The sequence below is a fragment of the Suncus etruscus genome, chromosome 1 (assembly GCF_024139225.1).
Source record: "Suncus etruscus isolate mSunEtr1 chromosome 1, mSunEtr1.pri.cur, whole genome shotgun sequence".
NCBI lineage: Eukaryota > Metazoa > Chordata > Mammalia > Eulipotyphla > Soricidae > Suncus > Suncus etruscus.
Genome location: NC_064848.1, coordinates 178,650,672 through 178,664,675, shown reverse-complemented (window position 1 = coordinate 178,664,675; position 14,004 = coordinate 178,650,672). Strand labels below are relative to the sequence as shown.

Here is a 14,004-nt window from a genome sequence, read left to right as displayed (position 1 = left end):
CCATATGGAGCCCTGATGCCTCACTGAGCAGCACTGAAGGGCCGGAAGGGGATACACAATCCTGTTTGTTTCTCATTGAAAGCCCTCAGAGAAAATGTGCATTTTCAAGAGAAATTTACTTGGACTTATTCAATCTATACAAAGACAAGACAAAAAGTATTAATGGATGGTTAACAAAGAAATCTTCTTAACATCATCAATATTTGTTGATGAATATTTGATGTCCAACTCGGATCCCCAACTCCAGGCAGAGAGAGCCAGGCAGACTCTGTGGAGTTGTTAGAACTAGCAATTCATTTAAGTTACTGCTAGCAAAGGGAAATCAGCTGTGAAGTTACATATAGAAAATAAGAATAGAAAGCTTCTGGGAACCAGTAATAGCTAGGCTACATCTGGGAGGTAGTATACAAACTAAGGCTTTGTAATGAAGAGATAGTTCACAGATTAAAGATCTTGTATAGAGCCCCCCTGAGAACCACAGGACTGATCCCTGAGCACAGTCTAAACTAAAAACTAAGGTGTTGAGTTTTTTTTTAGGACACAAATTTCTTAATATTGTTTGTGCTATCAGGACTTCAACCTCAAAACTTGCGACCCTACTTTCCCCTACTCAAATGTGAAAATGGAGGTCATCAAAACTAGGGTAGCAAAATGAGCATAAAAAGACCTTCACATAAAGAACATAGGATGGGACATATGCTAAGTTACAGCTATAACTTCTATAGAAATAAAATGGCACTTCAAGTACCATTTCTCTGTATAAAAGATCCAGAGTTGTGAAGCCTAGATTTAACCAGAGTTTTCTTTGCTTCCCTATCATTGTGTTACTTGTTCTCACAGGTACACACACAGACCTGGCTTTAACCTTCTGCTATGAGAACCTTTCACTCACACCTAAACCCAATCTTCTATGCAACGTTAATTCCCATTTTATATTCTCTTGACACTGTATCCCCACACTAATTTACCACTTCGATTGAATGTTACTATCATTTACCAGTCAGTTTCACTGACTTGAACGTTAATTAATTCTTTATATAAAATTTAATACTGTATAAGTGAAGAAAGGAAAGAATATATAATTTGATAAAGATACAAAAGGAAGGTCTTTCTCCTCACCTGTCTCCCTGGTCATCTGTTAATGACCTACTTCCTTGATTAGATCTACCTTCCACCTCAGCCGGTGGTTCTGAGGTGAAATGGCGGGTAAACAGCTCGCAGACAGTCAGGCTTGTGGAAATATTAGCTTTATTCGGTGGACAAGACTGAAGTCCAAAGTCTCAGCATCAGTTCCAGCCAAAAAGCCCCTCGCCTTCCATAGACCCTTGCTTTTATCCCCCAGAATCAGGTACCACCCAATGGTGGGATCAGATACCACCCAATGGTGGAAGCAGAATCAGGTACCACCCTAGGGTGGGGGCAGAATGCCAGGTCACACCCTAGGGTAGGGCACAATCACCGATCAGGGTAGGATCAGTAATATCATAATCCTATAAAATGTTTAAATACACAACTATCATCATCAAAGTGTAGCCTCCCCAGGGCATTCTCTGTCTAAATGTCAAAGTTTACCCAACTCTAGATATATTATATTCATCAGGAGTTTAGACTTGACTTTTCTTTTTCTTTTTTTACTTTAGACTATGCCATCTTGCAGTCACCTAATTCCTAGTTTATGTCCATTGTTCTAAATGACCATCTTCCATAGACCCCGGCACCACCATCACCACACATACACTTCCTTTTTAAAGACCACTGCCAAAATAAGACCTAGGAAGAAAAAAAGATATATCAGTGAGCTGCAGTAATGTGATTCTTTCTGGAGAAGCTAGCTTAGGAGACAGAATTCTTAGAGCCCTACCTCCCACTCCACAAAGGCCTTCCAGACTGGCCAGCAAAGCTTTCGGGAGATTTTGATAAATTAAACAAGACTGCCCTCTTATGGTTAAAAAAAATTACCACTATGGAATGCTTTCTATTTCTCCACACATAGCTATTGAAATATTAGTGATTCATATAACACTTTACTTTTTAATTTTTTTCATTTTTACTTTGCTTTTTTTATTTTTTTATGTTACATTTTATATATATATATAATTTTTATTTTGACCAAAGTGGCTTACATATCTTTCACAGTAATATTTTAGGTACATATTAACATTGAATCAGGGGAATTCCCATCACCAAATTTGTCCTCCCTCCACTCTCGTTCTTATCTTGCATCCCATATCCCCTACCCTTACCCCCCGGGTTGCTAGAATAAGTGGTCCCCTCTGTGACTAGCTTACTACTTAGTGATCATACAACTGTTTGGTCTTGGTGCCCTCCAGCTATTTTATTTTTTCACTTTAATAAAAAATAAAGTCTAACTTTTTAAGTTAAAATAAGTAAGTAAATTATGATTTAAAAACTATTCACAATAGAAAATGATTCAACATTGATTTATAATTGTCCTCAAGAATTTGTGATGGTTCCAGAATTTATTGTTTGTTTGTTTATTTATTTATTTATTTATTTATTTATTTTTGGTTTGGCGACCACACCCGACAGCACTCAGGGGTTACTCCTGGCTCTGTGCTCAGAAGTCACTCCTGGCTGGCTTCAGGACAATATGGAATGCTGGGAATTAAATCCGGGTCTGTCCAGAGTTGGTCATGTGCAAGTCAAATACCCTACCACTGTGCTATTTCTCTGATTGGTTCCAGAATTTATAGGCAGTTGAAATAATCCTTTAATCCAGTGTTTCTTTTTGTTTCTATATATAAACATATTTATTTTAAGATATGTTAAATAATAGACATACATATACTATAATATTCATTATTTTTGTATTTTTCCTATATTGAGTCAAGCAAAAGTAAGAAAACTTTTTCTTTCTTTTAGTTTTTGGGCCACACCTGGTGATGCTCAGAGGTTTCTCCTGGCTATGCGCTAAGAAATCGCTCCTGGGTTGGGGGACCATATGGGACATCAGGGCATCGAGCCAGGGTCCGTCCTAGGCTAGCGCTGGCAAGGCAGACACCTTACCACTTCATGCCACCGCTCTGGCCCCAAAAAGTAAAAAAAACTTTTATAACAGTACAGAAAATTCACTTTTTTTTACAGTATGTCAAAATTATTTTAATAATAATTTAAGCAACGTGGTTACAGAAATGTTCATAGTTGAACTTCAGTCATAGAATGTACACCACCCTTCACCTCCAGTATTCCCCATTTCCCTACCATCCCCAACCCCTGCCTGTTTCTGGAGCAGGCATTCTGCTTCTTTCTCTCTGTCTCTCTCTGTCTCTTTCTATCTCTGTCTCTCTGTCTCTCTGTCTCTCTGTCTCTCTCTCTCTCTCTCTCTGTATCTCTCTCTCTTCCCACCCCTTAATGGCATTATCCTTTTACACTATTGCCAATGAAGGGTATCATGCATTTCATTTTATCCCCTCTCAGCACCCAGTTCTTATCCAGAATGATCAGTTCCAACTATCATTGTCATAGTATTTTTCAATGCAGTTTCTCTAACTGCACTCACCACTCTTGTGGCAAGCTTCAGATCCTGAGCTGGGTCTCCCAGCCCTCATTTCTATTGTCTTTGGATATTATTCATCTGTGGGGTATAAGAAAAATAAAAGACAGTGTGGTCATAATAATTAGCATGTTTCATTCAAGGTCATTTATTGTATTTGTCTTACATAGAAGTTTACACTGGTTTCTTCATATATTCATTCATTGAGAGGAGACTTAGAGGAAATTTTGAAAATTCTCTGGTAGTCTTTTTCTCTAACTTTTAAATTTTCTGATGCATTTCACAACTGTGGAGAATTGTAATCGATCTTCAATCAGAGATATAAATATAATTATGAGTGTCAGGCAGGTGTGATGTCTTTTGTTAAATTGCTGGTAGCTGAAGAGATAGTAGCAATTTCTTGTTGTTTCATTTCTCGATGTATTAAAGACCATTTGAGAAAGAAAATGAGTCTGCTCAGTGCCTGATAAACCTTACATTGACACATCCTTGTAAGATCAATAAAGTGCCAACATCAAAACTTGTAAAATGAATTTTAACAATTAGGAGATAATATTGAGAGACAGTAGGGAACACTTCAAGAAATGCTGTATTAGCAGTGGTTCTTGGTGACATTTTATAGAAGAAACACAGGATTATTGTTTCTCTGAATCCAGGAGAGACATAGGATAATTAGAGTTTGTAGGAAAATAACTCATCTGTTTATTAGTTGCATTCATATCCCTCTGCTATACAAATAAAAGTCATGTGTGTAAAAATTACCTAGGTTTAATTAGTCTCAAAGGTTACTTACTTAAATAAACATGCAGTAAAAATTTTGAGTATTGATCAGAAGGCAATGTATCATAGTTTAATTGAAAACTTGTTTAATTTTAGAAGTTCATAAACTAATGAGGTATTTTACAAGAGTTTTAGATTTAATGAACTATGGAACATCCTTGCGGGGCAGCAGTCATTGGCTAATGTAGCAATAATAAAACACCATTCCCTGACCTCTCCAAGCCAGAAGAGGGAGAGACAACTATAAATATGTAAACAAAGAAATAAAGCTATTTCAAATGGAGTAAGAACAATGAGGACAATAAAACAATAATAGGATAAGAGGGCTTGGGCCAGGCAGAAAGGAGACTTGAGATCAGTTCTGTAGAGACAGTTGAGTCAAGAGTGAAGCCTCTCATCATAAAAGAGAAGATAAAAACTGTGTCCCAGAAGAAGTCCGTGTCAACAATGATAAATGGTATGGAGAGGAGAGTAAAATTCAGGTGTCAAGAGGACTGTGCTCAGCATTAGTGAGACAATATCCTGTAAAAGGGTGCAGAGCTGGGTGAAAGTGTGTGGAAGGTCAGAGGAAATGTGTGATTCTGGAAACTTAAATATGCATCTTTGCTGGATAAGCCTGGGCCTAAGATAAACTTTTGCATAGGGCAGGTCTTGTCTAAAGGGCAATAAAGTAATAGAGGCTATTTAGGGCTTATCTAAGGTGATGTAATATCAAGACTTTCAAATGGGAAACAAGTAACCAAATAATTAGTAAGCTAATTTCAGATTATAATCAATGTATAAAGGGCATGAGCAAAAAGATGTGGCAAAAAGTCATCTATTTTAGGCTTTAGAATTATTGATCAGCAGCCAAAGAGTGTCCACATGTTCTTCTACTCTTAATATGGAATTAGTTTGATCCATATAGGTAAGCAAGCAGGTTATGTAAGAATAAATTGCCTGTCAAAAATCACAATGCTGGGCTGGAGTGATGGCACAGTGATAGGGCATTTGCCTTGCACATGCTGACCCAGGACAGACCTCAGTTCAATCCCTGGCATCCCATGTGGTGGTCGCCCCAAATCAGAAACGATTTCTGAGCACATAGGCAGAAGTAACCCTGAGTGTCACTGGCTGTGGCCCAAAAAACAAAACAAAACAAAATCACAGTAATTGAGTGAACATTCAGGGGGTTGAACCAAGTTTGACATCCAAATTAAATGTTGGGTTACCCATCCCAGCCTCAGCTACCCACCTCCTTCAAGGCACCTGCAAAACAAACCTCACAGAGACATTTCACTGGGGCTACTCTTGTCCCACTCCAGCCCAACATTCTATTTCTGGATTTTGCATTTTTCAGAGCCCTATTCCCACAAGATCTTTTCTAGATAATCTGATAGACAAATCATATAATTTTCAAAACCCTGATAGAAACTAAATGTGTTACAGGAAACAATTTGATGCATGTAGGTCCTAATAGGATCTCCTTTGCTCAGTAAACACCTGGATATTTAAATAGTGGCTTTCAAGAAGATAATATTAAGTCTCAAAGACTGTCTTCTGGAGAGCAGAAATTTCAGGTTACATGCTGAAAAACTAGAAGAAAAATTTCCTAGGTATTACTATATGCTAAGGACCATTTTAAAGTGTGATCTATACATTATCTTATTATTTTTCAAAATAACCCAATGAAGCTTTATTATTTGAGAAATGGGTTGTGAAGCCAGATAATCTGACATTCAAATCTGACTAGATTTCCAAGGAAACACAAGAATTAAATAAAATGCCCAAATCAATTGTGAATTGGTGAGAGGCTAACATGATAATACAGTGGGTAGGGCTCTCACACTGCAATTGTTCTTGAAAGGGTTTTATATGGATTTTATCCCCTGTATCCCAAATTGTCTCATGAGCCCTCCTGAGCACAGAGCCAGGAGTTATCCTTTAAATACCACTAGGCATAACTCCAAAACAAAACAAATATATAAGATAAAATAAAAATAAAAAAGACTAACTCCTCCATCCCAAAGTGAACTGGTGAAATGTCAAACCCATAGAGCTAGTCAGCTTAAATCAACATTTTTTACCTGGGTCCATAAGATACTTGAAGACCACCTAAGATATTTCAAGGGCCACAGAAAGGGAAAACCACATTAAATGGGGAGATATTATGAGACTAGATGGATAACAGGCAGGACTGGCTGGTCATGAGAATAGAGGGCATGAGACTGGGAGGGGCAATAAATAAGATAGGGGCATAGGAAGGGAACAAGGTTGAAAGGAAGGAAAATTACAATTATCAGATAAAGACTGAGAAACACTGGTCTAGGTTGTGAAAACATTGATTCCATAGGTCTGTTTTCCAGGTAAGTTTTTGGGTTTTAGGTTTCATAAAAATTCTTTGCAATGACAAACCACAAATGTTTTATTAACTTCTCTTATGATCCTCACACTTAACCTACATCACTGATAACTAGACTGTAATAGCTTTTGTATGGTTTAAAGTTCATGGGTAAATGTTTTTTAAGTCAATCAACAAACTGTTTCTTGGTATTTATTTCTAGAGGAGGAGCTATGGGTTAGATGAAGCAGATACCTCCCTAGAGAGGTGACCAAGTTCTGGGTGCTGTTGAATGATGACATGGTTATGAGCCCAAGTGTTTTAATCAAAGAAACCCTACATTCATCTCCTAATTTGGAAAAATGAAAATGATGATTCTTATTTTAAGGAGTTACTATATGTTGAAGTTACTAGGGCACTTTATCTAGTGATGGCACCTAAGGGAGTCAAAGGATGAGTAAGCTGCCTTCATCCTTTCAGTGAGTTGGCCTCTTGGAACTTTGAATTTAGCAACAATCCATTGAAATAGAACAATCTTTGGATCCTTGGAAAGGAGGGAAGAGAATGTGTGGTGTTTGAGCTGAATTCATGGTAAAAGTGAAGGAAAAAGTATGGGTACCAGAGAATATTGTGGGGATGGTTGCAAAGAATCTCTAGGTATGAACCTACAGAGGAAAAGCCTTATAGTAAAATATGCCAGGCTTATACTGGTTGATGTTTCCATGCTTAAAGCTAGGGAGTCTTGGGACAGAGGCTTTTTTTCTCTGATTGTCACATGTTCTTACCTATAAGATAATAGGGAGAAAGCATATGTGACATGTCCAGATCTGACTATCCCCAACCCTGCAAAAAAGCTAAGATATTCAAATAAGAGGAATCAACTGCTTTAAAGTCTAATGGAGGACAAGTTAATTTTTCAGGCACATCCACTTGACAAGTTCAGTCCTTTATTCTCCAGGCATCATTTATTCATTCATTCATTTCCTAGAACCCACTTTTAAAAAGTGGAAACCAATCCAGGTTTCCTATTATTCAGGGTTCTGCCCTTGACAGGTAGTAAAACTTAAAGGTTACAATCAGTTTTTGGATCAGACAGTTTAATTGCAAGGAGAATGTACAAAAAATGTTTTATTTTGGGGAAAAATATAAATAAAATGGGTGAATAATGGCACTGGTTTCATATATTATGGGATCACATGAGTTATGAATATAAAGTATTTTAGAATATATCTAGAAAGTAGTTCTGATTCAGAAAATATTGACATTCTTAAACAAGTACAGGAGGAAGTTGGGATTTTGTATTAACACAATATATTACTATCCCTATTCTCAATTTTTTCAAGTGATCTCTGGTGACTCAAAGAGCAAATTCACCTAGTGGTAAATGCATTTTTTTAATTAGACAGCTATGATTTAAGCTCTAACCAAACCATTTATTAGTTTTAATTTCTGATTCGCATGTGGTAGTGCTGGGAGGTAGGCTGGGGGTACTTGTTCTGGCTCATTGCATGGGTATATCTCCTGGCTGTGCTCACAGGAACACAGGGCCAGGGATTGAGCCCAGCACTCCTACGTGCAAAGCATGTGCTTCAACCCTTTTGAGCCAGCTTTCTTGTCCTAGCTTTTTCTTTCTTAACCTCACATTGTTTATTATTATTTTTGTTTGTTTGTATTTTGGTTTTTGGGTCACACCCAGCAGCACTCAGGGTTTACTCCTGGTTCTATGCTCAGAAATCGCCCCTGGCAGGCAAAGGGGACCATATGGGATGCCAGGATTCGAACCACTGTCCTTCTGCATGAAAGGCAAACACCTTAGCTCCATGCTATTTCTCCGGCCCCTCACATTGCTTATTTATAAAAATGAGTCAACTGCTGCTACCTTTTTCCAGATCTATGAAGACATTTTAATATCCCTTTTCCAGGCCCTTAAATTAGCCTTTTAAATAAAACCATTTCCTTTCCTTTCACCTAATACTCAAATAAACCTTTTTAGTAAGTGTTCTTAGAATTGGAACTGTGGTAAGGTTATTTTGCTCCTAGTACTCTGAAATTTTACTCTCACTTCTTTCTGGGATTTTGTCCATTCTCAGATCTTCCACCTGCTGTGAATCTTATTGGATTCTGCTCCCAGGCCATGTTAACCTTGACTGAATTAATTTTATTCCAATAGAAGCAAAGCACAGAGAGACAAGGTGACAGCCACAACACTTTCCCAGGCACATAGAAGTCAAAAATGTATCTTAAAGAGCTGAGCAGGCAATTCTCATTAACTGGGTTTTGTTTGTCTAATTATAACATCTGAACACGCTCTCTGGTGCCATGAATTCTATTCTGTGCTTTAATCCTTAAATTTGGGGAAATAAAAATGAAAACATTCTCTCACATATGTAGCAGAACTTGGGGCTCGAGTGATATTAAGTACAGTAGGTAAGATGCTTGCCTTGTATTAAGCTGGCACAGGTTCGATCCCTAACATTCCATATGGCCCTGCAAACACCAGTAAAAGTAATTCCTGAGTGCAGAACCAGGAGTAGCCCCTGAGCATCTGAGAGTGCCTCAAAGAAGGGGGGGCAGGAGGAAGAGGAGGGGGAAGAAGAAAAGGGAAAGGCGAGATGAAAAGGAGGAGAGGGGAGGAGAAACAAGAGGAAGAAGAAAAGGAAAAGAAGGAATAGAAAGAAGAGGAAGAGGAAAAAGAAAGAGCAGGACGAAGAAAAAAAGTATAGGAGGAAGAGAAGAAAGAGGGACTGTGTTAAAAATCTGACACTGGTGAAGGGAAGTGTTCTTTACATGACTGAAACCCAACTACAATCATATTTGTAATCAAGGTGTTTAAATATACCACCAAAGTCAGGAGTAAGCCCTGAGCATCGCCATATGTGGATCCCCCACTCACACCCCTAAAATTGCCTGAACAGTTTTTTCCTCATTCCCTGATGGAAAGCTACTTAACTGCCTAAGCTAAAATGGATTTTCATTTCAAAGTCTTGTGACTGTACAAGAAAGCAAAATATCTAGCTGCAATCTACCAAAGAGGTCAAGTTTCAGAAGTTTTTACTAAGACAGCACGGAATGTAATGGTGACTAAGGACTTTGGTGAATGGCCCAATCTGAACTAGTTACTCCTGCTGGGTAAACAGATGAACACACTTAGTTACAGGTAGGCCTAGATCCTCTGAAAGACAAAAGCCATCACAACACAAAGTGCTTTGTTCTAGAATTTTAGAATTCTAGCATTAGTTTCTAGAAAACATAGAAATAACAATGGGGGGGGCAGGGAATCCTTTGACCTGGGTTTTGGTTTTTATCTAAAAATACTTAAAGTCAAGGATATAAATCAGTAGACCCCTTTTATCTCTCTCCTCACCGTTTCCAGGGCCACACCAGCAACCAGCTGACTGCCCAGGAACAGATGCTGAGACACCAGGTGGCCCTCAGAAAGGCTAACTGGCATTACCTGGTGACTTTGCAAACTCCGGCCTTGATCAGTGGCTGTTAAGCCTAGCTAATCAAATGTTAATCAAATGCACGAGGAAAGGAAATAGATTCTGCCTCTGAAAGCGCTCTTGGAAAGAGGTAGACTTGCTCCAGCTCGGATTTACCTTCCAAAGAGCCCTGAGGCGAAACGTCCTTCCTGCCAGCACCAAAGGAAAGCCTATATTCTCCTTGCATGGGTGGAAAAAAACACAGCTCCCAGGAGGGAGAACCAGGAACGAGTGTTTGCAAGGCAGAGCCAGGGTGAGAGATGAGGGGGAAGGAGGGTGTCTCTCGGGGAAACAGGGACGTACTCTAAGGGCGCCAGCTCCCAGGAGGCCCCTAAACCCGAAGTCAAAGTAGTCTCCATCCCCCCCAGGAGCTTGCCAGGGCCACTAGTCTTGTCTCCCTTCCTCCGGATCACTGGGGGCGAGAGCATGGTGCAGGGGAACGATTTCGAGTGCAATCATTTGGCTTTTAAATATCTTGCAAATGTCACACCCGGACCTAAGAAGTCGACGTCTTTAAGGCGAGGGTCTCTAAGTCCTGCAGTGGCCCCCAAACCACTGGGTCGACGTCTTTAAGGCGAGGCCCCCAAACCACTGGGTCGGGGAGGGCGAGAAGTCCTCCGGGATTCCTAACCTCCTAGGAACCTAGCGGAGTGCGGAGGCGCGTGGCGCGCTGCAGGTGCCTCGGGCGCCCCGGAGTCCCCGCCCCGACGCCCCCATCGCTCGGTTGCCGGGCGCCCCGCGGCGGCGGGGTAGGACGTACCGCCTCCGCTCGGCCCCGGGAAGGCTCGGGAGAAGAGGAGGAGCCAAGGGCCCCGAGCGAGCGAGCCAGCGAGCGAGCGATCCAGCGAGCGTGCGGGTGGAGCCCCGAGCCGTGCGCGCTGCGGGTGCCGGCAGACTTCCTGGGCCCGGTTCACCGGGGGCCACGATGGCGTTTGGGAAGAGCCACCGGGACCCTTATGCCACCTCGGTGGGCCAGCTCATCGGTAAGGAGGTGCGGTGGGCGGGCTGCGGGGATCCGAGGGACCCAGCCAGCGCCCCTTCTTCTGATCCGCGAGAGACGGAGTTGGAGTCAAGTTGGAGCAAAACCTTCCCCCCACTTTCCGCAGCTTTCCCAGCCCCCGTCTTTTCCCCCCAGCTTTCAAGAAGCGGGTTTGAACCCTTTCTTGGCTGCCCCTTTTTTAGAGACACCCTCCCCCTTTATTTTAGCAAAAGGTCTCCTCTTGGAGAGGGGATCCCAACAGGTGGCCTTGCAGAGGGCGTGGTAGGGCGTGTTGGGGCGTTTCCCTTTAGAGACGCCCCAAGTCCTGGGCTGGCTCTTCGTAAAGCGCTTGCACTTCTGGGCGCTCGGTTCATTTTGAAGGGGAAAGATAAGGGCTGGGAGGTTGAGTGGTGTGATCACCCTGATAGGCTGGGCTCAGGCCAAACCAGTTTTCTTTGGCGCAGAGCCCTTGCAACCTGTTACTTTTTTTTCTGCAGTAAACAAAAGGAATGGAAATGTACAGTGTTGGGAGTGCAAGGACTGGGAGAGCTGTGGGATATTTGGGGGGTCACCAGAAGCTGCTTACAGCCCTAAGGGAGGAACTACCAAGGTTCCTGGCCCCCACGCATCTCACTCGCTTCTGGCTGTTTATCCACACAGATGTCATTGACTGCACTGTCTGTCCTACCAGTCCCAGCTCCCCATTTTCTTTCTCTGTTTTCTTCCCTTGGGAATCGGGTGTGGCAGGAGTATAATGATGCTAGGAGATGCCTGATAATGTCTGCTGGGAACTTAGTGGGGTGAGGAAATCGTGGGAACCTGGTAATTATAGACCGAGACGCAGATTTGGAAAGTTTGGGCTGCAGCTCAATTCATTGCTTGTGTGGCCTGAAAGTCATCACTTGACACAAGCCTTAGTTCGCAGGTTATCTATAAAATGATCAGATTTATATCTATCCTATTGGAAAGACATTGGAATCTACTGATAGCTTTGTCAATAGAGGGTCTTTTAAATGAGCCCGGAGCTGAAGTGGATTCAGATTGCATTTTCTTAAAATGGGTTAAATCTTGAAACATTTAACTGGTTCAAAGGTACAAGACAAAGGTGATGTTAACCTTAAAAAAAAAAAAAAAAACTCAGGAGTAACCCCTGAGCGTTACCGGGTGTGGCCCAAAAACCAAAAAAAAAAAAAAAAAAAAAAAAAAAAAAACTCACAAATTTGTAGTAGAGAAAAACATACAATTTTGTATTACCTTTGCAATACAACAAAATATTAAACACCTAAAATTGGGCCCGGAGAGATAGCACAGCGGCGTTTGCCTTGCAAGCAGCCTATCCAGGACCAAAGGTGGTTGGTTCGAATCCCGGTGTCCCATATGGTCCCCCATGCCTGCCAGGAGCTATTTCTGAGCAGACAGCCAGGAGTAACTCCTGAACAACGCCGGGTGTGGCCCCCAAAAAACCAAAACAAACAAACAAACAAACAAAAAACACCTAAAATTATGAAAAGTGAGACATTTATTTGCACCACACACTGCCTTTGTAAGTTTGGTTTGGGGCCAACTCCCAGTCATACTCCTATGATCACTGGCTTCTGGGAAGCAAACCTGGACCTTCTGCTCTCTTTGAACTATCTTCCTGACACTCTGCCATGGTTTTTGAAGGCTGAATAAGAGTTTCCTAGGAATCTAGGAGGGAGGAAGTAATTATGTGCCAAACCCATACAAGGTTAGTCAGCTTTGTTCATTGACATGCCAGATTCAAATTCCTAGGGGTTGGGAAGCAGGCTAGCTTTGGGGGTTCTCCCAGCCCCATTATTATTCTTTTCCTCTCTTCACTGCCAAAGCTTTTTAATCTTGTTCTCTTAACTCCCCCTAAAACCATAAGTTTTCATAGCCAGAGAGCTCTTATAGGAAACACATTTAACTCAGTCTCGAAGAGTGGATTATTCTTGAGGGTGACAGCTGTTTATTTTGAGAGAAAAAAATTTCCGTACTTGTGATTTTTTTTTTCTCAAGAAGAATACCAATAAGTTAGAAAAAAAATCTGGGGTCAGACAACGCAGATATTGAATACTGGTTGTACCTGGTAGCAGTTATTAGCTTTGGACGATTTCCTTCATTTCTCTGAATTTCTGTCCGTCATTTCTTATAGTAGGTTAAGTGAAATTACATAAGATAAACTACTTGACTTGGTTTGTTTCAGTAAGTTATCTGCCCTCTGAAAGGTTGGCAGGCAAACGGAGATTTACCCAGTCTGGCTTGGCCCTGCAGCCAGGCATTGTGCCCACAGCTTTTATTAATAGGTAACTCATTTCTGTTGCACTAGCAGCATTCTCAGTGTGAGTTCTGATTGGTTTCTGAATTACTGGTTGTTTTTCAGAAAAGAAAAACGCACGGCGCCCTATAAACTTAATTGTAATTTCCCAGTGAACCCTAGACAGATTACTTCAGGAAAACCAGGCTTAGTTTTTGTTTTTGTTTTCAGTTTTACTGTGCTCAGACAGCTTTTCCTTTGCAGAAAAGGCTACATTTGCTGGCGTTCAGACTGAAGATTGGGGCCAGTTCATGCACATCTGTGATATAATTAATACTACTGGTGATGGGTGAGTACCAAAGTGGGAAAAGGGCAAGTGTCATGCATTTGCCACTGAAAAGAAGAATAAAAACTACCAAGCATTGTCCTCTCCCTGGTTTTCTTGTTGAGTATTTTTTTTTAATCATCCATTATGTACTCATTGTCTTTTAAAAGATGTCAGGTTGAAATATTAGAGTATTTCAAGTTGAAGTATTGGCTTGTTTCAGCATGTAGATCTCACAGTCCTTTCTTTATTTTTTCTGTTTTTTTCTTCATTGCTTCAAATTATGACTCTGACCTCCAAATTCTTTGAAGTTTTTTTTCAAGCAACTTCTTTTTAAGGATTCATCT

General features: G+C 40.9%; 1 protein-coding gene across 1 annotated transcript in view; it reads left to right on the top strand.

The window, feature by feature from the left end:
* The first annotated feature begins 10,878 nt into the window (after positions 1-10,878).
* Positions 10,879-14,004, top strand: part of TOM1L1 (target of myb1 like 1 membrane trafficking protein) — a 57,390-nt gene continuing 54,264 nt past the window's right edge. Inside the window, exons 1-2 of the mRNA XM_049771970.1 lie at positions 10,879-11,079; positions 13,597-13,681. Coding sequence (XP_049627927.1) covers positions 11,022-11,079; positions 13,597-13,681 — 143 coding nt within the window. The 5' untranslated portion in view covers positions 10,879-11,021. The remainder of the gene's footprint in view (positions 11,080-13,596; positions 13,682-14,004) is intronic.